The sequence below is a fragment of the Mesitornis unicolor genome, unplaced genomic scaffold, assembly GCF_000695765.1.
Source record: "Mesitornis unicolor isolate BGI_N332 unplaced genomic scaffold, ASM69576v1 scaffold7737, whole genome shotgun sequence".
NCBI lineage: Eukaryota > Metazoa > Chordata > Aves > Mesitornithiformes > Mesitornithidae > Mesitornis > Mesitornis unicolor.
In genome coordinates, this window is record NW_010195669.1 from 13,271 (window position 1) to 38,171 (window position 24,901).

The window sequence follows — 24,901 nt, forward strand, 5'->3', positions numbered from 1 at the left end:
CTATGCTCCCGTCCCGTGCCCTTCGAGAAGGCCAACCCCGTCAACTGCGTCTTCTTCGATGAGGCCAACAAGCAGGTGGGTGGCGAGAGGCTGCGGTCCCCCGACGATTCGCCTCAAGGCTGCCGGGGCGGCCTTTGTCGACCGACAGATCGTCCTCTCAGGACCTCGTCACCCCATCTGTTGTGGCTTCGGGCCTGTTGCCTCAGCCCCTCCCGCTGCTGCTCTGGTGCCTCTGCGAGGAGAGGGGTCTGGAGGCTCTCATAGTTGGGCTTGGTTTCCCTCCATCCTTTCCTCGGCCCTTGAGCATGAGGCTGGTTGTTCCCTTTCCTGCTGCTGGGTGGCTGGCTCGGAATCTGTCGTCTTGCTCGAAACGCTAGCACTTATTTTTATTTGTCAAATGCATCAACACAGACTGCATTTCAGCTGCTCTTACTCTCACTGCTGTAAGGTCTTTTTGGAGTTTTTCAGAGTCAGCACTTTCCTTCTGTTCCACATATCCCAACAACTTTGTCACTTTACTATTAGCTTCATTTCTCTGATTTGTTTTCCCCTTTTCAATTCCCAAAGCTCAGTATATTCATAAAAATTAATATTTGTAGCTTTACTCGTTGTTTGAGTGGGTGCTTTGCTTTTCATTTCTTGGCTTTTAAGCGTATGTCTGTGTAATATTCCTATGGGCTTCTGAGTATCCAACTCAGTATAGCTAAAAGATCCACAGTCTGTCATGAGGCACACATAGATGTGGATACGTTCTGGTAATTCCTGTAACTCTTCTGTGATCTCTGCATTCACAGAATTGAAACATTCAAGCTTTCTTTCTCATATAAATGGCAAGGTTTGCCACATGCAGTGTGGACGTGATCAGTGACGTGAGGAGAGGAATATTTCTGGGATGTGTTTTTTGCTGTTGCAATCTGTTCAGAATTGTTGGTGTCTTTTCTCTTTATAAACCATAATCCTTTACTTGTATATTGAGGACCAGTTAAAATAAGATCACTTAAATGTGTCTGTTGGGAGATACTACATCATATTGTGGATGTGATATAACTCGAGGGAAACTGGTTGTTAAGAGCTCACTTGAAGAAACTTACTTTTAACTGTAAATTTAATTTTCTGTGTTTTCTCACTGCTCTAGAAGTGTTTAATTTCTGATGTGTCTCTAAACCATTTGTAACCAGCGTTTCAATGACAGTTGCCCATGTGATCAGCCTTCTAAGAGATCTGTCATTTCTATCATCTCATCTTGCAAAGATTAAGAGAGTTTTGCCTTCATTTTCTATCTAAATTAATATGAAAAGTAGCTAAAATAATTATTTATCATGCAAGTAAGGCTGTGGACTTGCTTGCAGTTTACAGACTTGACACCTGTATTCCTGCTTGAGCATACTACACCAGTATCATGATTAATATTACAAAACAATGTATCTTATTCTGAGACTGGATCTGTGTGTCTAGTGCTTCTACCTGTACAGAAAGTACAAAGAAGGCATCTGCCTGACTTTCTTTTTCTAAGATCAGTAAAGTTTGTAACAGCATGATTTTTTTTTTAATGTTAAGTTTATTCCAGCTCAGCAATCTTATAGCTCTCACAGGTTTTGTACATATATCTGTGCAGTTGTGCCAAAGGAGTTCTTTAAGTTGTTAGTGCAAGTTGGCTGGAACTTCTTAGGTGCAGGCAAAACTGCAGGTTGCTATTAAACTATTCCTGTCTAAGAACATGTTCTGACAAGATCAAGCTTCTGGGTCACTGCCTCCCGCCGCTCCCCAGTCTGCAAGCTGATTTTTTTTAAACAATGCCCTGATGTCTCAGATACTTTTCCTAGTACTTGACTTAGGAAAATATGAATATATAGATTAAAAAAAGAGATAAAAGCTTATACAGGCTATCGCTGTTTCAACTTGCCCAGTAGTTCAGAACATGCCTGCAAGGCTGTTACAGTACCATCGTAAACCTGTCAACTCCAAACTCCCATTAAACTTGGAGCTCCAAAGGGAGGAATTGGTTATTTACTGAATCTCAGTATGAACTGGCAGATCTGTATAAGAACAAAAATTGTGTCTAGACAAAAATTAAAGGCATGACTTATAGGAAAGAAAGCACGTTAAGGTTATGATTATAACCTTATAAGCTTATATATAACCTTATAAGCTACAAGTATGTTCAAAACTTTTTAATAGGTTTTTGCTGTTCGGTCTGGAGGAGCTACAGGAGTTGTTGTTAAAGGTTTGGAGGATAAAATTCCCATTTCCTTCAGGTAAGGCACCTTCATGTTTGTTGTCTTGGGATAGAATTCTGCAGTCTTAAAATTATGTGGTACTTAGTCCCGGTACTCTGGAATTCAGGCATAAAACTTGTAAGTAGTTGTGATCATCTTTTGATGTTGTTCTTAGACATAATCTTGCAATTGAGATGACATGCTGTGTCCTCATGAATTTATAGGCTTAAGGGGGAGTGTTCTTAGGCCGTGGGTGCTTTTTTTTTTTTTAAACAGCAGTGTTTTATTAAAACACGCTATATATGTAGTAGAGCGTGGAGTTTCAAACTTGAGATCCCTACAACAGCAGTGACTTATCCAAGGACGCAGTTTAGCAAGTTAAACAAAGTGAAGTAAATTTAAATGTGTAGAGAACCATAATTTCTCAATTTCATACAGTGTGAAAACAACCTGAGTCCCTCTTTAACATCAGAAATTGTTCTAGAAGATGTGTCCTAATGGGGAAGCGAGTAGCCCTGTGTCAATTAGCAGCAGGTCTGGAAGTAAAAGAGGATGTTGGTGGGCGTCACACAACTCCATGCTCACTGGGATGGACCTGAGAACACAGGTTGGAGTAGTCCCACAGGCTTCCAGTTCCACATCACAGACCAAGAGAGCTGAGCATTTGTAGTAACCTCAGGTGCTAATTTGTGCGGCCTTAGCCTTGTTTCTGTCATGGATGTGTTCAGGACTTGTGAAGAGTGAACTGCCAGTATCTTCCAATCTGAATTTTGAATCCTGTAATCGTCGAGCAAGTTGTATTCAAAAGCATTTGCATTACACTTTTCCCCTCCTCTTCTTGTCTTTTTTGAGGTTGTATTACAGATTTCTGTAAGAAGCTATTTTAGGCTGTACTTCCCTAACTTCTTTTTCTTTCTGTGTAGGATGGAAGACAAAGGAGAGGTGAAGTGCATCAAGTTTTCCTTGGGGAACAAGATACTGGCTGTACAGAGAACTCTAAAGAGTGTGGTAAGAAACCTACACCCTGCAGGTAGGGAATTGGAGCTGGAAATTCTCCACTTAGAGTAGAAACCTCTGTGACAAATGTCCAAGAGGTCTGGTGGCTAATGACAGCTGAGGTGAACGTTCCTCTCATCATTCTGAGAGGCTGAACAGACAACATTGTTTTCTTCCTGGTATCACCATTTAAGAAAAATTGTCAGGGGAAGCCAACTCCTATAAAGAATTCCCTGGCAGGGGTGAAGTGGAATATAGTTAAGTTTTCCTTCTTTATATCTCAACCGAAATAGTTTGATAAACTAATGCCTGTTCTCCTGTATCTCTGTATGTATCTCGTCTGTGCTTCAAAATTGCTCACACACTTCATGGGCGTTTTTGCAGGATTTTGTGAATTTTATTCCCGATAGCCATCTGCTAGAATATACACAGGAATGTAAGGTAAGTTAAATGTCCAAAGCTTGTATGCTTAAGTGAAACACTAATGTCAGTTATGCTGGTGGCCTCTGCTCTACAAGGGAGCTAATTGAGATACCTTCCAAACAGTAACATGAAGGAAATGAGATATGTAGTCACTACTACCTATCTGAATTGATGTAAATGAACAGGGATTAGCAATACCATAAAAATATCCCGGTCCAGTCACTTTAATTCTTTCCTAGAAAGGACTGGTAATGCTGTGGAGACAATAAATGTTGAGGTTTGGGAAGGAGAAGACACAAAGTGCTGATGATACAAAAGCAGTGGACAGTAATTACACTAATGCCAGATCCGTTAATGTGGATGTTTTACCCTATTTTCACTGATAAGTGATAGTAAGCTATTCCTAGGTTGCAGGCTATGTTTGGTATTTCTAAACAACCTTTCTAGTTTTTTGATTATTATTTTACCAGAAACAAGTGCCATTGTCATTATTTGGTACTAACTAAGATAAATTACATTTTGGGGTAATAGAAGGCTAAAGGAAGTTTTTAAACACCTAATTTGCACAGATCCCTTTATTCCTGTAGACTTTAAAGCTGAAGCACCCTCTGCTTCATTATTTAGGATTATGTGTTTGAGTAAACCATTCTAGCAAAGTATTTATGGTAGTGTTCGGAGTGAAGTTGTAGCAAATATTTCCACTTAGTTCTCGATTTCTGTCCACAGAAGGAACCGACTTTTCACATCAGGAATTGGTTGAATTGGCAGTATGGTTTGAACCAGAAGAACTTGGCTGTGTTCAGGGGGAAAAGAAAATTTGACTGTGTAATAAACTTGTAAATCTTACATGCTGCCAAAAATTCAAGTCATACAGTAGTTGTGTTCATGCATAGTTTTGGGAGTCGTTACACAAGTAGCTGATGCATGCTGGGTGTCTAGTGGCCAAAGCATTAACTCGAGTCATCGGGTAACTAAATTGCCTTTGATCTCACATTCTTCGTTTAGTAATATTAGCTTGTCCGAGTAGTTAATTTTTCCAAGTAAAAGTATTTGTTTGCTCATTTGTTAAAAGACAAAGAATGCCAATATTCTAGGATTCTGCTGGACAAGTTCAACAGAAATCGTCTTCATCACAGATCAAGGAATTGAATTCTACCAGGTAACGCAAATAACTCCTCTAGGACATATTTAGAGATTTGAAAATGTAAATTTGTGACAGTATCTTTCAATTCCTTTCTTCTAGCTCCCTACTTGAGAAAGTGCGCTACTTGCAGACTACAATTACTTTTCTTTGAGAAGAATACATTTTTGGTGTGGGGGGAACTTAGCATTAACAGGTTATTTAGCACAGCTGGCACAGCACACCCTGAATAAAGGAGTACTCAATTAAGGCTTAATGGATGCATTTGGCTTGTGTGGAAATGAGTATGTAGATCTAGGATGAAATATCACTTAATGCAAAACAGATCAGCATTGGGGAGGATGTGTGCATTCTTAAAATGCAGCAAAGAACAAACACCTAGCTAGGTAGTGACACCCTACTGCAAGTTGCTGGCTTTCTGCTATGTTGATTTCAGTGTCTGAGTTGCAGTGTGTTATGTGTAATTGAATAAATAACCCTTTGTGCCATTCCTGATGAGGGATATTGTAAACTTCCTCCAAAGTTGTGCACTCTCCAGTAGTTCCAGTCCCGGAGCTAAGACATGGTGTTTCACATAATTACTGTTACTCCTAACTAGTACTAAAGAAAGTAACTGAAAAAGCAGCATTGTTTCCTGATCCTGAGCGTCCCTCCAGTCTCTCTGAGGGGGGAAGAAATGTATTTGGCACCTAAAAAGATTATGAATGTGATCCCTGCAGGTAAAAGGACCATATCAAATAAGTGTGTTTTTGAAGATAAATTATTTAAGCCCTTAAAATGAGGAGAATCAATTTATATACTGTCGTAGTTCTTAAATAAAAGATTAAGGAAGCTGAGGAGTGAGGGCAGCAAAGATATTGTAATAATTTTTTATTAAATCTTGATTAGTTATGTCAAGCTAGGTGTTTTCTCCGTTATGGACAGAACTTGTGCCTAGACCTGGGTGAGGGGGAAAATGCAGCACCTTTCAGCTCATTAGAATTTGAGGAGGATTTGATGTGCATTTCCATAGTAAATGGGGGCCTAAGCTGTAATTGTCGGGTTTCTGTTTTTTCATCTAGCACTGTAAATGCCCTTACACATAACTGTTTCTCACTTAACATTCCTAGCTCCTGTGTAGTACCATTTATGCCGTTGGAATTCTGATGGTCATACACCGCTAATATCCTGCATTTCCAGGTATTACCAGAGAAACGAAGTTTAAAACTCCTGAAGAATCAGAGTATCAATGTCAACTGGTACATGTATTGTCCAGAGAGCTCTGTTATTCTTCTGTCAACCACTGTCCTTGGCAACGTCCTGCAGCCATTTTACTTCAAGGTAAAGGGATATGTTCCTATATGTTCCCACAAACTTTTCATTTTGTGTGCTTCCATTTTTTGTGGCTGCTTCTTCACTTAAGTATTCTATTGCTTCTCCTGGATTTCTTCCAAGAGGTGCATGTGTTTATATCCTTATATGACAATAAGTGAAGGACAAAACAAAAATCAATATGGTATTTCCTAGGTGATGGCCTAAAACTAAGTAATTTGCTCGTTCTTATGTCCACTTTGGAAAGAGGTGTGTCCAGCTAATGTTGGACAGTTGACCTTGAGAAAGTAAAAAAACCAGTCACTCAGTATTTGATAACTTGAATATCTTTCAAGAGATTTTTTTTTTTCACTTAAATAAGTTTATATTAGAACTTTTACTATGGGCATTTGTACTCTGTAGTGTGGTAGTAAAGAAAAATTAAGGGCCTTTCACTTGTGGTTAAAACTACAACCTTCCAAATGTGAGTGGATGAGTTTGAAAAAGAAAGAAAAAAGGCAGCACTTAAGAAACAGCTGTTGTCCCAAGCATGAGAAGGCTTTGGTTACAGTATTTATTTCTCTTGGTGTTCTTCCCTGCGGACAACACTTAAGGTTGGGGAAATTCTCCTTTTTGGCTTGGAAAAAGTGTATAGGAAAAACTAGAATCTGTTTTAGCTTAATCATGCAGTAAGATGATTTTGAAAATGAGGAAGAGAACTACAGAGTTCATCTTGGTTCTCTCAAAGGATTAGAAAGACTTCTCTGGTAGCCTAAGGGAAGAGATTAAAAAGAAGCTTATTCAAATGGGTTTCCTGGTTTGATCTTGTGTAGTGTCTGTACTGGATCCTGAAATGATGTTCTCCTAGGTGGATGGGTGGAACTTAATCAGCCTCTCACAGCTTTCTTTTGTAAGACTTAGCTCATGCTCTCCCCTCCTTAACATTTTGTGTCAAGTTGTAGCTTGAAGCTAGGTATTTTTTTGTGTGTGTCTGCGTGTGTGTTTGTGTGTTCAGAAGGTAATCTTTAAAGACTTCCTGAGTAAGGTACCGTACCTAAATAACCTTTCAAAATAGCTCTAGCAAAGGATGTATTTCTGTAGCGTTCACACTCTGGAATGAGTTGATGAGAATGGGAAGTGAATTTCAGTAGAAGCTTTGGAAACTCTGAAAACTTGTTTAAAAATAAATTCTATAGGAAGAGGAGAGAGGAAACCTTGGGCAGGAACAGGCATAAGCTGTGAGTATGCAGTCATTGAAGAGTTGGAGCATATTTTGCTGGAAGAGAGAAAGGAAGTTGAGAACTGCTGTTTGAGATCTCCAGACCATTGTAAATGGGATCCGCATACAAATTTGTCTTGACTTAATTAAAATGGAAATATTTTGCTAGATGACACTGATGTTAAAAAATCATCATGATAAAGCTATTAAAATTACAATACCAGACGTGTTTAGGATCACAGTAGGAAAAGAAGTGTCAAACCCTTTTTTTTCTTTTCAACTATCATCATGCTTCACCTCATGGGGGTGCTATTGATACTTGAGACCTGTCTGTTTCAAGTCTTAACAACGGGTTTCTTTGGGTTTTTTCTGTTTAACAGAGTGGAACAATGTCAAAATTATCAAAATTTGAAATCGAGTTACCTGCAGCACCCAAGTCCTCCAAGCTCAGCCTTTCTGAACGAGATATTGCTATGGCTACAATGTACGTGTCTACTGAATCAAGCCTTTCTTGGAAAAGTGTGACAGTTTGGGGATGCTAAGACAGACAAGACTGTTGACGTGGTTGCACTTGCTTCTTGTTTAGCAGTACTACTGCTTTAAAGTGCTTCAGTTACTGCCTTGAACAAAGCATCTAAACAACCCTCTTGGGACAAAAAGGAGAAGAAAAACTAACTGAAGAGTCTTGCATTAAATTGTTCTTGATTTGTACAGAAATTTTGAGAGTGCTTCATTTTTGAACTGATACACGGGTAGAGTTGTTCTTAGTTGCCTAACTTGCATGAGTATAGGCTGCACATTGTGATTTGTCAAGTGCTATTTTAGTCTTTCACTTTTAATTGATTGATCACTTGACTTAGGTAATGTCACATCTGTTCTTTTGGGATAAAATGTATAGCTCTAACAGACTGGTAGAGCTCTTATTTGAAACTAATGCTTTAATCCTGTTGTCTCATTAGATATGGGCAGCTTTATGTTCTCTATTTGAGGCATCACTCAAGGACGTCCAATAGTACAGGAGCAGAAGTAGTCCTCTATCACTTACCCAGGTAAGAGCAGAATGAAGAATTTTACTGGCAGTTCACAAGTATGTAAGAGTCATTTGCTTTTCTATTTTAAATAGGCTTACTGAGCAGTTCTTATTTCCGTTTTCTGTAGAGAGGGATCTTGTAAGAAGACACATATTTTAAAGCTGAACAGGACTGGAAAGTTTGCACTGAATGTTGTGGATAACTTGGTGGTAGTACATCATCAGGATACGGAGGTGTGATTTATTTATGTAATGTCTTAACTTTTAAAAGTTGTGGACAGATTTTAATAATGATGCCTGTTAGCTCTAGAAAAAAATTTTTTATGTGCTTAGCTCTTCCAAAAGCCAGAGTATTTGCAGGAACAAACCATGAGGGTATAAGAGATTCAAAGTTACCCTTTTACCTTGTTGAGCTACCATTTAATCAGGGCTGTTGCTAACGCCTCTTTTTTCATACACTTTTTTTCTTCTCATTAGTTTCCTATGATACTTTGCTGCTGCACTGTGTAGACTTTTAACTACTTCTTAGTACAATGTGTTAAATTGGATACTGTATTATTAATCCTAGGAACTTCTTGTATCATACACACTTGGATGATACATTTCTGCAACACAAACTTATCCTCCTTTAGGTTGAAGGCCTGGATCTGCAAAAACTTCTATAAACACAGATGATCATGTATATGTAGTAGCATAGGTAGAACTTTCTTGTCTCAGTAGCAAGGCTTGATCAATGGCAAAGCTAATGTGGTGCTTTGCTCTGAACTTACAGAAAGGCTTTGGCTTCTATATGATCTTTTCTTGGGCAGCTTCAAGATCTGGGGCACATTATCTCATTAGGATGATTAGTTGATGTTTCAGTTACAATTCATGGCAATTCTACACATTAGGATTACCCAGAGCACTTATTCTCCAGCATTTTGGTCAGGCTGTAACATGACTAAATGCAGAAAACAGAATCAGACTGAACAGGCTAGATACAAATAGTTGAAGTTATGTTTTATTAGCACTGAAAGTGAAGCTAGTTTCCACTGTGCAGGGCTAAGAATGTGGTTCACACTGGGTAGAAGCAGTAGTGACCTGAGTTGAGCAAGACTGAATGGTGGAAGTGTGAGAATATCATAGGAAGATGTAGAATTTTCCTCACAGTTTCTAGCATCCATAACTAAGCAGTGAATGACATGAATCTCTTATACACTGTAAGACAGGCCAAGAAAAACTTTTTACCAGGGCCTGTAGTGACGGTTCAAAGGCCCAACAGTTTTAAACTGAACGAGGGTAGATTTAGGTTGGATAGTAGAAACAATTTTTTTTACAGTGAGTGTGGTAAAAAAGACCCTGGCACAGGTTGCTCAGAGAAGCTGTGGTTGCCCCCTCCCTGGAAGTGTTCAAGGCCAGGTTGGATGGGACTTTGAGCAAACTGGTCAAGTGGGAGGTGTCCCTGCCCATGGCAGGGGGGGTTGGACCAGATGATCTTTAAGGTCCCTTCCAACTCAAACCATTCTGTGATTCCAATAGAGAACACAAGATGGAAATGTGAAAAGCAGCCTCAATACATGTAAATGGTTGGTAGTTCACATTTGTGAATACTAATTTCCTGTTCTCAATTGCAGACTTCAGTTATATTTGACATCAAGCTAAAAGGAGAATTTGATGGGTCTACTACCATCCATCAATTTGTACTTCCACCTCGCTCAATACAACCCTATCAAATACCTGTAGCAGGTAGAACTACTACGTAATAAATGTCCTAACACTGTTTTCAATATTATTTAAATTGCATGCCTGCTGTTACAGAGTGCTTCACTTTTTAGGATGCTGGTTACTAACATTTCTATTGTACATATTTAGGAGAGGGTGAATTGCCTACTACAGAAAAGTAATGAGTTGTTGTTTAAGGTGTATCCTTCCCATAGTACTTTGCTTTTAAACTTCAAAGTTGATTGTGGTTTGGTTTGGGGGTTTTTTTGGCCACAGGTACAAAAGCTTGTGTATGTATTCAGAAGCACTTCATGCTTTTCTGGCTTAAGTCATGACTAACTAGGTCACATAAAGAGGCTGAAAGACAATCCAAGCTTAGAATAAAGTTTAGAAGTAACGTTAGGACTTCAGCACTTAAATTCTTCTTGGATTATTTTTCTGTTCTCCTGTCCTAGAAGTATAGCAGATAATTACCCTCAAGCTGAAAGCAGCTAAAAATAGTCCACTAGCATATGGCAAAGCAGTGTGGTTGTTTTTTATGGAAGAGAAAGATACTTCTATAGGAGTGATTGTACTTAATGATTTTGGAGTTATTAATATGACTGAAACTGCAGGTGGAAGTTTGTGTTACAGTTTAGGAGCAGAAAGTACAAAGCTTTTTAAGACAAAGTGATAACTAAATTTGCTGTATTTATATGTATGTAGAGTTACAGTACTAGAGATAGAATACTTCTGCATGCATGATTTCACTTGGCTGAAAAACAAAATCATGTTTGCCTTCTTGCAGTGTCAGATTGGCTTTGTAGATGATCTGGCTACACAAATGGGTATATCTTTTTTGCCTGTGTGCTGTAGGACTGCTATACTTGTTAAAACCCATACTTGCCTTTTCAGTGTAAGATTGTAGTTTGTACTGTTGTTAGTCTAGGAGAGCTGCCAGACTACTGCTCGTCTTCAACTGATGTTACTTTTTCTGCAGGTCCAGCCTCTGTGACAAGTCAGTCTCCTGTTCCATGTAAACTCTGTATCCTTTAAATACTCTACAGCTGTAAGGGTCTCACCAAAGTCTCATTCTATGAGCCAAGCATGGAAGAAGCTGGTGTTTGTTACCTTGACCCATTGAATCTAGCTTTAGCTGATTACACATTTATTTGAAGACAAAATAGTATGCTTTGTAAGAGTCTAATGCTTTCATAGAGTTGTAAATATGAAAATCTAGTAAATACTAATTAGCATATACCAATGGTATATATAGTACCCTATTTTGTGGTCATTTGATACATGTATGAAATTACTGAATAGATGCACCATGAAAGTGAAGATACAATTCCAAGGATATGGTTCGAGACCTTACAAGAAAAGGTGACAATAAAAGCATGTCAGGGGAATGTACAGTAATGTGAATTGAGTAGTAACAGTTTAGAATCAATTTAATATGCATGTTAGAACTTTAACATTTAGATTCTTCTTCTTGGATTGTGTTTCAACCTGATATCATCATCAGTGCAAGTGAAGGTAAGCAGTGAGCTGTTTGGCTGTACTATACTCAGTGTCAAAGGGTGGCTAGTTTCTACCTTCAGTGCACAAAGCAGTTTACAAAGTGACTAAAGCAGATGTAAGTAGAAAGATGACTACTCAGTAACAATAACTGAGGACAACTGCAGTTTTACTACAACTCTTCAGGCATAACAGTACTCTAAAACATACTTAGAAAGGCAAATAAACCATAATCTGTGTTCTCAGTTGAAGGGGAGAGAGGCTATACTGTATAAGGCAATTCACTTTGTTTTACTCCTTCAAATCAAGGTTACCTCTGGAGTCTTCAAGTGAAACTTGAACCTGTAGTTAACCTCTTGCTAGATAAAGGAAAACTAATGGATTTCCTTCTCCAAAGGAAAGAATGCAAAATGGTTATTCTGTCGGTGTGCTCTCAAAGTAAGTTCACATGCTTTGTTGGTCTTTTGAAAGTACAATACTGCTTATTCATAAGCATATAAGTTAGCTGGGCTGTTCTTTGATCTGAAATCACCTCTGAAGCTCACTTAGTCCTGTAAGATAGGTGCCATTTGCCTAGACTACCCCACAGTCACCATTCTAAAGGAATTATTTACCAGCATGAAAGAATTCTGTCCCTCTTTCTCCCCCCGTTCAGTTAAAATGCATGACATGACTAAAAGTGTTTCTTTAAAGCTCAGAATAAAGTTTAGAGGAGAGATCACTTGAAACATTTTGAAAATTTTTTTAAAAGGCAACATTAAAGCCCCTGGTTATTTCTCCTCATAATTTCTTTTTCTTTTTATCTTTTCAGTGCTCAGTGAGCCAGAAAGGAGATCATTGTCTGTGATTGCAACTGTTTTTGACAAACTGAATCATGAATATAAGAAGTACTTGGAAGCCGAGCAAAGCTATACTATGGTAACCTACGTTAGCTACAGCAGGTTACAAAGATAGGATGATGCTATCTGCAGTTCAGGTTACACCACGGTGAGGGCATGCCCTTTACTACTTGGGAAATGCAGGTCCTAGCCCAAGGTCCTGGCTGCTTCAGGCTCACAGCAGGTGGTCAGCTGTGCAAGGTGCACTGAGCCCTCCACTTAGCACCCTGCTGTGGCAGATGCTGCACAGCTCAACTCCAGTGTGACAAGTAGCATACCCCAGTGCTTGAAAGCAGGAAGAGGGTAGAAGCTCAAAAGCAATGTGCAACCCATAACTACCAAAATAGTTTCCAAACCCCTGATTTCATGACATACTGTACCACTGCACAACATATTCAGCCTTGATGCATCTCAGACTTACTTCTGTTAAAAATGCCAAGTTCAAGCACTAACTCATGTACTAAAAATCCTTCTAAAGCTGAGGGCTTGTGTCAACATAGTAAGTTTGATTAATCTCCTGGCTTTGAGGCATATAAGAGCATTTATAGAACTTTTAAAAGCAGTTTTAAATATAATACAAAATTCCACAGAATGCATCCAGTGTAACATGACCACAGCTGTGAATTTCCTTAGTAACAAGATGTTTATAGTTACGTTCCCAGTTTAAAACAGTCTCTGTACAGATGAGACCAACTAAAACTACAACAATGCTACAGTTTTGTTTTTAAAAAGGCTCTCTTCTTGTAGGTGGTAGAAGCAGGCCTGAGCAGAAGTAATCCACTCCTGAAGCGTCCGGTCCGCACTCAAGCTGTTATTGACCAGTCTGACATGTACACACACGTTTTATCTGTATTTACAGAGAAGAAGGTAAGTTACCTTTAAAGTGCTAGTTTAGCAGAAGTTTCAGAGCAGCAAACTTACATTGCTTGAAATTGCCTGCTTTAGGCTTTATTGTCAGGATTAGGGTATTTTTATGCCCATTCTTACAGGGCTGTCATTAACAGGGGAAGCTATGCAAGTTCCACTTAACACTTTTTTCTTATCCAGGAAGCACCTCATAAGTTCACTATAGCAGTCTTGATGGAATACATTCGCTCTCTCAACCAGTTCCAGATTGCAGTTCAGGTAAAGTCCTTACCTGCCACGTATATCTTGTCAATCCATGTAATTTCATGGTGTTTCAGACCAGTCTCGGTCATGTATTTAAGTCCTATACAGTACTACCTTCTAGACTGTAAAAACCAGTATTGAGACATACCTTTGGTCTTCTTCCTCCATTCACAGCACTACTTGTATGAACTGGTCATCAAAACCCTTGTACAACACAACTTGTTCTACATGCTCCATCAGTTTCTGCAGTACCATGTGCTCAGTGACTCAAAGCCTCTGGTATGTAAGACAAGTTGCTTCGATAAACTAGTGATGGAGGTGAGAAGCCTTCAGAATTTTGAAGTTATTTCTGCTTTTGCCCTAGGCATGTCTGTTACTGTCCCTGGAAAGCATTTACCCTCCAGCACACCAGCTCTCTCTGGACATGTTAAAAGTAAGCATTTCAGACTATAGTAGCTCCATGTCACATGTGGGTTAGACTTGTCAAGCAGTTTCCTGACCAAGCTTGAAGTGACTAGCTAGCATCTCAGTCATTTGTTAGAAGCATAATCTTACAGCTGTGATTGACTTCACAGAGACTTTCCACAGCAAATGACGAAATAGTGGAAGTTCTGTTGTCCAAACACCAAGTTTTGGCTGCCTTGAGATTCATCAGGGGTATTGGAGGACACGACAGCATTTCAGCCCGCAAATTTCTTGATGCAGCAAAACAAGCAGAAGATGACATGCTTTTCTATACCATATTCAGATTCTTTGAACAAAGAAATCAGCGGCTACGAGGAAACCCTAGTTTCACACCAGGTAAGCAATAAGCAGACCAAGATACTCAAGTTGTACAAACAGGACTAAGATGTGTTTCACTTCCACTCCAAGTCTGTTTTATAAGGTAAAACTCTTGGTACATTCCAGTCGTATTTTGGACTTACCTTTAAGCATAGTTCCAAAGTTAACTTGTCTTACCCCTTTGTATACCACAACCAGGAGCAGAGGCTGAGCCATACAGGAACTTGCAGATTAAACTAACCTGTTTGACTTGCAGTTGCTTGCACTGCTTAATTTTGTAAAGCCATTATCTCCAATGAGGGCTTTCTCCTGAAGCCAGGAACTGAGTCAAGAAGCCTTCTGAGTTTAGTTGTCTGTTTCCACAGATGAGAAAAATTCAAGGCCTGTTTTCTACCACTTCCTCTAATTTTAAAAGCCAAGCTAAACTGCTTGCACCAGCAACATGTTCTTAATCACTAAATAGTCCATAGGCACAGAACTTCACTCCAAGATATTGCACTGTGACAGTAAAAGACTCTCATGGATATGAGTCTGCTGGTTAGGTACAGAAATTAGATCAGACATCTGCTTCACTGCAGGAATACTTGTCACAGGACTGGAGATACAAGTTCAAAGCAGAGGAATACTGAGGTTAAACTCCTTTACTCAGGCATTCAAAGATAAGAACTAGTACTTATAAATGGAAGTAAGTGAAACTACACAATCTTGCTTCTCAGTTTGAGTTTTAAAGCTAACCTTCACTTTTATTTTGCCTTCCCCCCCATCCCCCTTAGGTGAGCACTGTGAAGAACACGTCACCTTCTTCAAACAAGTTTTTGGAGAACAAGCTCTCATGAAGCCCACAACATTCTGAAAGACTCTTCCACTGAAATGTATAAACTTAATTTATTGCATTTAAGTAGATTTTTGAACTACAAAATTGCTATTTTATAATAAAGTATATACAAGACATTTTGGCAAATAGTACTAAAAATATTACAACTTGTGATGGCTTCCCCCTAAAAATAGAGACAAAAATTGCATTGACCTGCATTTAAAATTAGTGTCAGTAGTTCAGCAGTCCATTCTCATACACATGTCACCTCAGTTTCGTTGAGAAAAAGCTATTCAACTTGCAATACAGCTGGTTTAGGTTTCTAGAAGAAAAAGATGCAACCTCTTGAGAACAGAAGTATTTTAGTAATCTTGCTAACACATCTAGTTTTAGTAATACTGTTACATGAGCCACACGTAGCATTTCCTGAGTTTAAAGCTATGTCCAAAGCTGCAGCTGGTATCTTCTAGTTGAGTCTGTGCAGGAGTCAAGTCAGTGGTGGTTACAGTGTGATAGTCATAGAATGTTGCTGCACTTCACTTCTTAAGACAGCTTGGGCCTAAGCCACAGTTCATAGAGTCCAGTGAACACTGTTAAAAACTAGAAGTAGAGAAGTCTCTCCCGTTCTGTACCTCTGCTCCTTTCTTGTGCAGCCCGAGTCTTAGCTTTATTTACTGATGGGCCTGGGTAAGAGAAAACAGAGTTATTCCAAAGTCTCACCATTACAGCAGCTCAGTCAGTCATCAAGACGCATGCATCATCTTAGTTGTCTAGGTCCAGCTTAGCACTGATACAACTTCAGAAACATGCTTCTACTCGGCTGTTAAGAGCTGTGAGCAGCAGCAAGGGCAGTAGGTAAATCCCCATCAGCCTTAAGCTTGTTAAGTAAGGCTCAGTTCAAGTCTGCTTTTAAGAACTGTACCATAGGCATGAATTTCCAAATTCAAGAGGACAGCATTTGGACCATCCTTATTGCAAAACGAGATCACTTCTGCAAATGCAGAAGCAGTGCCCCACAGCAGGTCTGTTGCTTCTACCCCCCATCCTGTCCCCAGGTGTAAGGACATGAATCACGCTGCTGTCTGTTGGGCCACATGGGCCTAGGCAGCCACCTCAGTGAACAGCAGCACAGTGCAACCACACAGGGCAGGCTGTGGTAGCCTCATTTCAGCATGCCTGTAACAGTGAGCTTGCACAGCCACCAGTCAGCCTTTGCTTTCCAACAGATCGGCTACTCAAGTGACAGGTACATTCATGCACAGCTTTCTGTTAAATAGGAAGATTTGCAAGGATGAAGAGAAAGTATCCACAGGTAGTGAACTACTTTTGTTTGAAGTACATTTTGGAGCAGACAGTTACATCTTTACCTATGTAACTAAGCAGAACTGGAAGAAATATTAGTCCATGTGTTGCTCCCAGCAGAACCATAGCTAGATACATCCTGAAGTAGAAGATCTTGAAGATTTGAGATTTCGAGAAAGCCAGTACTACAATTCCTCCAAATTTGGTCAGTGTGATACCACTGAAAACCTGTCAATAATAATAAAAAAGTGATAATTAAGGCTTCATATAATCCATTTGCTTTGAGTACTTAACATTTGTTAAAATTATGTAATTTGAGGCTCCTATATGCAGTATACTTCCTTACCTGTTAATCCTTAAACCCAAATCCAAGACCTACTCAGAAGAGTTTAACTTCTTGGTCCCATTAGAACCTAACACCACAGGCCAGGCTCAGTATGATTAAAAATCCACCCTAATCTATACAGCCATCTAGTTTTCGTTTAATTTTACTTCAAGCAGATACATGCACTGGACTCAAGTAAGGAACCTTGCTGGAATGTGAGATACTTCAGTAATGGCTTTCATCTGTATCACCAGAACATACTATTCCACCCCCATTCAGGTTGCTTATCTTAGTCTAAGTGACATAACAATACTGCCTAAATACTAAGCCCTATTTGCATTCCCAAAGCTCCAATTGCATCCCATCTTCAGAACAACCTTTCTAGTCACCTCTGAATATTCGGAAAAGAGAAGCACTTCAAGTTCAATAGGACAATTCAAGGTTAATCCAAACTGCTAGTTCAGCTAAGGCTTTTAGCTCTGTGCTCTACAATTAGTAGTAACAGCAGATTAGAAATTGAATCCTGATCACCCCCTGTTACTAGTAGAAGCCCAGGTTGACCTCTAGGAGTTTTAATCAAGTATTGCAAAAAGAAAAGGCAAGCCCATCCTTGTGACTTAAGGATATTGGCACAGTCGAAGTTGTAGCTTGGCTACTCATTTCCTTCGTACAGTAGAAACTTACCGAACTGCCCATGTGAGACAGAGCTGCTTCTGCACGCTCTACTCTGCTGCCCTTGGTACTAACAGTGAATGCTCTTGTCACGTGACTACAGAATTCCACAGAAATGCCACAACTCTAGGGAGGGAAAAGAAACATGAAAATACTCTTTAGATGAACACTTTGATGGTAAGGTCTCTACTATGAACTCTAGACAGGCTGGAGAAGTTCTAGCAGCAGTGGTCAGTTCCCAGGGTTAAAACATTATTGAAGTTACAAGCTCAGCAGTACTTGGTTAGTAGAGGCAGTTACAGGTACTGTATGGCATTTTACCAGCAGTCATTACTAATGGACAATTAATCTCATTAAACAGGAGCAACACTGGTGCTAGCACATCACAGATCTACTCCGTAAAACATAAATACAGCAGAATCCTTAACACTAGCCTATGTATCCTTATCTTGGGCATTAACAGGTTGCCCAGTGAGGTGGTAGAAGCTCCATCCCTAGAGATACTTAAGGTCAGCCTTGATGGGGCTCTGAGCAACCTGATTTAGTAACATTGTTCCTGCTTACTGCAGGGTGGTTGGACCAGATGATCTTTAAAGGTACCTTCCAAGCCAACACATTCTGTGATTCTATGAACAACCCTTTGAGGTACAACAGCACCTAGCCTATAGAGTAGCAATACAACTGTTGCTGCAGAAGAGGCTACCACCAGATGCAGTACAGCTTCCAGTTGAATTGCTGTGCAAGTACAAGGGATAGCTGTCAGAATAAACTTGTTTCTACACACCTTCTAGAAGAACAGTAGTGGAACTACCTTAACACAAGTGTCTGTCAAAATTTAGCAGAAAATACTACTTGGCATCATGAATATATACATAAGACACACAGAATTGTTCAAGACTTGGAAACAGAAGCAGAGGGATGTCTCGTTAACTTACCATGACAAGATTTACTAATGAAACCGCATTCAAGCTGATGCCCCAGAGCCACATCACTCCAAACATGTTGATGATTATCATAGCAATAGTTACTGAAACTATGACAGCAGCCCATACTTCAAAACCAAGCAGCACAGTTGTCACCAAAAATATCGATCCCAAGGAGATGCAGAGGTTAAAGATAGCATCGTGCACAATTGTCAAGTATTGTTCATAGAAGACGTAAAACACGCTGTGGAAAGAAGAGAGGTTGTAGTTGTAGCCATCTTTGTTGTTATATACAGGTTAATCATGCAACTATTAAACAAGCTGTACTTAAAGCAAAGGCAGCTGTGATGTCAAGTTTAAATAACTTAAGTCTGAAGTCAATGCACTCACATTACAGCTTGCAACAGCCCAGGTCAACAGATCTGCTGAAGTTAGAACTATTAAACTCTACTATGAAAGCCAGGGAGTACCCAAGCTGAAGCCAGAGCTACCTTTGTGGTGGAGGGCAGGTTTCTTGATTTAAGTTAGTCATCAACCACAGTAAAGAGAACTTAAGTTGTGGATGTAAGTTGTATTTCTGTGGTTTTACTAAAAATTCTAGAGTCTCTATAGTTAGAGAAAAGACAAGACTCAAGTCTCTAACATGTCATTAACCAGCATCTTTTCTTAGTGACACATATTCAACTTGAGGAACTAAGGAAAGAAATATCTAAGCATACCTGTAAGGAAACACCCGATAGTTCTTCTCTTTGATGCCCATGGTTTCAGTAATGTTATCTGCTATAGCCCGAGCTTTCTTCATAGCATCAATAAAATCAGACGATTTTTTCAGCACAGTATGGTAAGTCATAAAATAAGTAGCTCCAACATCAGATTTGTTGTTTATAAAGTTGACAGCAGAGTTATATGCAGCGTGTCCTCTATATAAACACAGTAACATATTAGATGTCAATGTCAGTAAGCACCATTCAAATATTCATTTTTGACTTACCTTGTTTCTAACAGTTTCCAAAACTGATAAAAGCTTCAGAGCACAATACATTTCAAGATTGCACAGGAAATACTAGAACAGACTGACAACTGACTAGGGGAAAGCTGCCATTCCATTTAGTTGATGATGCATTTGTATTCCCAGTTCTGTTTCAGAAGGTACTAGAACAGGTCAGATAGCAATGCCCTTCTGAAAGGCATACAAACATTAGATTTCCAGCCTCCCAGACATGAAAAGAGAGTCCCTCTTCCAGAACAAGCCTCTTTGGCACACTGGTCTCAGCAAGAAAGAATACAGCTCTTACCCTTTGCCACATTTAGGATTAGGGTTGTCTGATAGGAACATTGGCAAAAATGTCATGAAGTCTTTGCCCTGTGGTCTCTGCTTGCCTTCTTGAGTCAGTGGTCGACAACGAGTGCAAGATGGATCAGTGACTGAAGAAATACAGGAAGAAGGTCAGCTACAGGATCAAGTATTCATTGTCATAATACTAGTAACTTCTGACTTGCAATACTACAGGATACAATTCCATACAAAGCATTTTATCTGATAAAGCTGATCAGCCCTGAAATTCCACATAAAGTCTGTAATCCTTTGTTTTTATTACTACTAAGACAAGAGCCACCAGAGAACTCTGTTACTTGTGCACTACCTACGTTAGACCCAATGAAAATTATACCAAACCAAAGGACCCAAAACCAAAGCACTACATTTGTGTGCTCTAACAAAACCTGCAAAAGGATCAACATTTTTATAACGAGTTATTTTTGGAATGGTCATGACACTGGCTGTCTAGGTAGGCTGTCTTCAACCTGCAGCATTCCAGCAGGATGTTTAATTTCACTCAAACAGCAGTTCAAACAAATTAGAGGGCAACTCAAGAGGTGCCTGGTTACTGTAAGAAAAGCTATTCACCTGACTCATACCACGATAAAATGTTTGGCTGTGACACAAGCCAAGCTAATTCCCTAGCAACGAGACTGATGCTAATACCTGAAGCATTGCAAAACTGTCCAGTGGTATTGTAGACTCTGCAACAGGATGACTGTGGCTTCACCCAGTCAAAGTAGTCATCAATCCAGGACGATGGGGCATAGCCTATCCTTGTGCTAATAAAATAATAAAACATATCCATCATTTTACGTTACATTTCAGAACGCATCCCTTGATCTTCCCAGTGCTGACTCCATGTCAACTCATTCTGGTCCAAACTACTTAGCTCTCTGTAGTCCCCTGCTCCAGTACCCCATCCAAGAGCCAGTCTTGCTCATAACAGGGCAGCTAGCAAACAGCAGGAGCTTCTTCCCTGTGTTCAGGTTCCACTGCCAAACTCAGTTTTCCATCCCCCTGTCTGCTCTATGCCCCATCTTATTTCAGATATTGTTTCCTCAGATTTCAAGCAAGGCTCCTCCTTTGGTTAGGCTGAAGTACAACCACTGAACTACAGCAGAAGGAATTAGGAAAATACTTTCTTCAGTTGTTAGCTACTGAACTCCAGTTACAATTCCTGCTTAGCCTTGCTAGGCTAGGCTAGTTTATCCACCAAGTTTAGAAGCTGAGCATGCAAGTCATTTTCTAGGAAAGCTTAACCCATACTGAGACTTTCATGTGTTTTAGTTCCTACAGTTCCCAGATTCCTTGAAGGATCAAGCCCCTCTTCCAAACCCAATATATCCCACCAGTCCAGACAGGTTTTATCCTCATTCTAGGAGATTGCAACAGCTTCCTCCCTTCCCCTCCTGCTCCTCAAAACCACAGTATCAAGCAAGTACAATAAAGTGTCAGTAGTACAACCAACAGCTGAACCCAAGTAAATTAAAAGGACACACTGGTCAGCTAAGTCTCTTCCATGCAACTGTGCAGAGAAAAGCATGAAATACTTACTAGCTACCGATTTCTGCAGCATTGAAGACTTGCTGGACAAGTGAATCATTATTGCATCCCATTCCACCACACACCATGTTCTGCCCTTCCAAAGAGGTGTAGTTGTGCCCTTCTTCTAGGACAAAGTAGACAGGAGGACCTGCATGCAGGTACTTGCTGAGATGGCTGAAGTAATCCATTACATAGGAGTCCTTAAAGGGAAAGTTTTGAATTACTATCACGTAATGTTGAGGTAGCACAACAAGATATCAAGGTTTCAATTCAGCCACATATTGCTGAAGAGTGACATGATCTTAAGACTTACATCTGGCATTGAGAGAGACTGATCCAGTCCAATCTCTACATTGTGTATAACTGCTGTACTGAATGATAGAACACCCACAAACATCGCTATCTGCAAAAAACCAAATTCACAAAAGTGAGAACTGCGCAGAAACAACATGCAATAGCAGTAACTCAGTAAGGTAATAGTAACCATGAAAAGAGAGTCTAGTTTAAGTATGCTACCCAGATTAGTACAACAGTGGCAGTAAAATCCAGCTACTCAAGAGTTCCCTTTGGAGCCATAAGAGAAAATTTATACTTAGAAGGCAGTAGTGAAAGACATGCCAAGCACCTTCTTTAAGAACGCACAGTAACATCAAACTGAATCATGGATTCAACAAGAACACTTCAGATTTATGCAGTGTAGGAGCCAACGTGTACTGATTTTTGACATATCTATCATCATAGAATGGTTTGGGTTGGAAGAGACCTTAAAAATCATCCAGTCCAACCCCCATACCATGGGCAGGGACACCTCCCACTAGACCAGACCACTCAAAGCCCCGTCCAACCTGGCCTTGATACTTCTAGAGAGGGGGCATCCACAACTTCTCTGGACAACCTGTTTCAGGGTCTTGCTACTCTGAGCAAATAATTTATTCCTAATATCTAGTCTAAATCTACCCCCTTCCAGTTTAAAGCCATTACCCCTTGTTCTATCACTACCTGCCTTTGTAAAAAGTCCCTCCCCAGCTTTCTTGTAGGCCTCCTTCAGGTACCGGAAGGCTGCCTAAAGCTGCCATTTGATTGTCAGTAATGCAACTCTTAAGTCTGGGCCTAAAACAATCCAAGGTCAAAACTCTGAGATCTTCAGGCTCACTACACTTGTATTAAAGTTTAGATGACTGCTTACTGTGAACAGAGTATACATACTACTATTGGTCTCATCCAATCCTTAAGCAGATATGGAGAATACAGATTTTTGAAGAACAGAAATAAGATGTTCTCAGAACGCTGGACTCCACTCATTTCTTCATTGCTTTTGATGCAACACAGAATATCCAGTCTGTTCCTCTGAAAATTGATTAAATACCAGGTTCAGTACAGTTCTGCAGAAGATGTCATCTATATTACACTGCAGATATAGATGCATGTATACTTACCTCTTGACGCTTGATATCCAAGCCCAGGAGACTTACAAAGCAAGTGACTTGAAGAATAAAGTCTATGAGCACAGCCATTCCAGCAAAAAGGGAGAATGTGCGAACTGCTGGCATCGTAGACAGTGTCCCTGAAGGAAGTGACCCAATTTGTTAGACAAGCAAGCTCTTTTTTCTTAGAAATGCATGAGCATTTTCTAGACAGATATCCAATGTAAGTGTTCGCAGGACAAAGAGCTTCTCTCTCTAGAGTAAAGGAAACAGCTGATACGAGCCTGGCTGCGATTACTGTCTTTGATCTGTTCAATGGCATTAAGGCTGTGCAAAGAAGTGATTAGCTTTAAGATGTTTCTCAATTCCAGAGTCTTGGGCAGGACACACAAGAAGGTAGTTAAGGAGTGCTGTCAAGCAAGATCTTACTTCAATATTAAGTCTACTTCAATATTCAGCCACTAAATGCAAGTTGAGTCAATGGCAAAACATACTCTGAGTAAACAAGTTCATTATGAAAGAAGTCAAATTTATACTTGAAGGGTAACAACATAAGATATGCCTCTAACACATACTGCAAGAGTGAACTTCAAACAATCCGTCATAGGGGCATTCTTCTAAGCAGTGGCAAGATGACTGAATGCCATGTAGGAGCTAGTGCACCCTAATACTTGATATATTACTAAGGTCAAATTTAGACTTGTCAGTCAATACAAATCAGTAAAAAGCTCCAGACTTCCAAGGTGAAGAGCTTGAAAGATTCAGAATTACATCTTTTTAAACTGTGCCAGTCTCAAAGTTCTACAATGCCTATCCTTAGCAAAGGTCAAGTTAAATTTGATTATAGCAACAAACAACTAAGCTAAGCTTCCTCTGTATATTCTTGCTTTGTTTTCTATTTTAGTTTTGCATTTATTCCTGCAACTTGCAGGTATGATAAGGCTCTTATCTTTAAATATTAAAGAAGTCTTACCAAGAAAGAATGCCACAGTCTCCGAAAGAGAAGAGAGAAACATACTGGGTGCCACATCTCCCAAGACTCTGCCAATCTGTTTATCCAGAGTTTCACCCTGAAGACGTTCATCTCTCTATTTAAGGCAAAGATTTATTATAAGTAGGAATCATGCAATTTAGAAAGTGCTTTCATATGGCTTTAAAAAAAAGCCCAACTCTCAAACATCCAAAACTATCATTTATCAATTTACTGCATTAATGTGAGCTAGGGAAAAAAAAAAGCAGAGATGCTCCAATATAAAAGCAGCATGAACATCCCCTGTTGCCTTGCTTCAAACTTAAAATACAGAAGAAAGTTCAGTACTTCAGCCAAAACCACACATTGGCCAGAGGCTTTGCCTGTTTCAGTGGGTTACTGAGCTTGTCAAATTAGAAAGCTGATTACCCACTAAGACTTAGTGTCAGAAGTCTCTGGTCTGAAGCATGCAGTTTAGTCCATGATTACTGCTCACAGTACACTAAAGTTACAAGTGATCGAAAGAATAGTCAAGTTCTACAACTACCAGAGAATGAAAAAAATATTAAAACATTTAAAATATCCATTTGTACATCATTAGTATACGGACCAGGAATTGTTAATAGAGCTTGATATCAACCAGCAGTGAGGAAAAGCAGTTGTTTTAAATGTGGGGTTTTTTTGAAGGAGGGGTGGGGGAATGAACGTATCATCTTGGCTCTCTTCAAGACCACTAAATATTCTGTGAGAGTCTATGGCTGTTTAGACTGGGCTGAGCACTGGAATGCAGAAGACTTTCTGGTCCATGTTAACAGCTTTTGAAGCCAACAGGCACATGTAGAAAAGTCTGTATGAAAGAATACATACCTGCAGTGTCTGGACTATGATGAAAATGTTGTCCACCCCAATAGCCAGCACCAAGAAGGGAATTACTTCTATCACAATCAGTGTCAATGGGATTCCAAAGTAGCTGAAAATGCCTACAGAACATGCCACCGAGCTCAGTACAATCAGGATGCCTGCAATGCCCAGGGAGATCTTTGAATCCACCTAAAAAAATTGTAGTGGCCGTCAACCAAACCAGCATCACACAGGACAGACTATAGCAAAGCTAAAAAGCATTCTTACATTTAGTGTAGTTAGCAGAAAGCGTACTTATCTGGTTCTTTTGAAGATCCAGATATTAAAAAAAATAAAAATGAAGCTACAAGCCTTAAAGTTTAAGTTAACTGTGTAACTGAAGTGAAAATAGACTTAATTGAGGTTATGAAGCACACAAGTTGTCAAGTGTGACAAGGACAATGCTCCCACTAGCTCCCGC

At 39.6% G+C, this 24,901-nt stretch overlaps 2 protein-coding genes across 2 annotated transcripts in view; one reads left to right on the plus strand and one right to left on the minus strand.

Annotated features, from left to right (window-relative positions):
* Positions 1-15,250, plus strand: part of LOC104543557 (chromosome unknown open reading frame, human C18orf8) — a 15,740-nt gene extending 490 nt beyond the window's left edge. The window contains exons 2-21 of the mRNA XM_010188199.1: positions 3-75; positions 2,179-2,255; positions 3,140-3,224; positions 3,597-3,653; positions 4,708-4,794; positions 5,956-6,096; positions 7,666-7,769; positions 8,245-8,334; positions 8,444-8,549; positions 9,929-10,040; positions 10,996-11,040; positions 11,478-11,531; positions 11,823-11,951; positions 12,325-12,431; positions 13,139-13,258; positions 13,439-13,516; positions 13,676-13,780; positions 13,866-13,934; positions 14,077-14,302; positions 15,058-15,250. Of these exons, the coding sequence (XP_010186501.1) occupies positions 3-75; positions 2,179-2,255; positions 3,140-3,224; positions 3,597-3,653; positions 4,708-4,794; positions 5,956-6,096; positions 7,666-7,769; positions 8,245-8,334; positions 8,444-8,549; positions 9,929-10,040; positions 10,996-11,040; positions 11,478-11,531; positions 11,823-11,951; positions 12,325-12,431; positions 13,139-13,258; positions 13,439-13,516; positions 13,676-13,780; positions 13,866-13,934; positions 14,077-14,302; positions 15,058-15,137 (1,945 nt within the window). The 3' untranslated portion in view covers positions 15,138-15,250. The remainder of the gene's footprint in view (positions 1-2; positions 76-2,178; positions 2,256-3,139; positions 3,225-3,596; positions 3,654-4,707; positions 4,795-5,955; positions 6,097-7,665; positions 7,770-8,244; positions 8,335-8,443; positions 8,550-9,928; positions 10,041-10,995; positions 11,041-11,477; positions 11,532-11,822; positions 11,952-12,324; positions 12,432-13,138; positions 13,259-13,438; positions 13,517-13,675; positions 13,781-13,865; positions 13,935-14,076; positions 14,303-15,057) is intronic.
* Positions 15,136-24,901, minus strand: part of NPC1 (Niemann-Pick disease, type C1) — a 27,863-nt gene continuing 18,097 nt past the window's right edge. Inside the window, exons 13-25 of the mRNA XM_010188197.1 lie at positions 24,448-24,630; positions 23,584-23,698; positions 22,623-22,750; positions 22,393-22,533; positions 21,500-21,589; positions 21,196-21,386; positions 20,305-20,420; positions 19,616-19,745; positions 19,040-19,240; positions 18,333-18,564; positions 17,410-17,523; positions 16,466-16,628; positions 15,136-15,781 (exon numbers count right to left, since the gene is read on the minus strand). Of these exons, the coding sequence (XP_010186499.1) occupies positions 15,699-15,781; positions 16,466-16,628; positions 17,410-17,523; positions 18,333-18,564; positions 19,040-19,240; positions 19,616-19,745; positions 20,305-20,420; positions 21,196-21,386; positions 21,500-21,589; positions 22,393-22,533; positions 22,623-22,750; positions 23,584-23,698; positions 24,448-24,630 (1,887 nt within the window). The 3' untranslated portion in view covers positions 15,136-15,698. The remainder of the gene's footprint in view (positions 15,782-16,465; positions 16,629-17,409; positions 17,524-18,332; positions 18,565-19,039; positions 19,241-19,615; positions 19,746-20,304; positions 20,421-21,195; positions 21,387-21,499; positions 21,590-22,392; positions 22,534-22,622; positions 22,751-23,583; positions 23,699-24,447; positions 24,631-24,901) is intronic.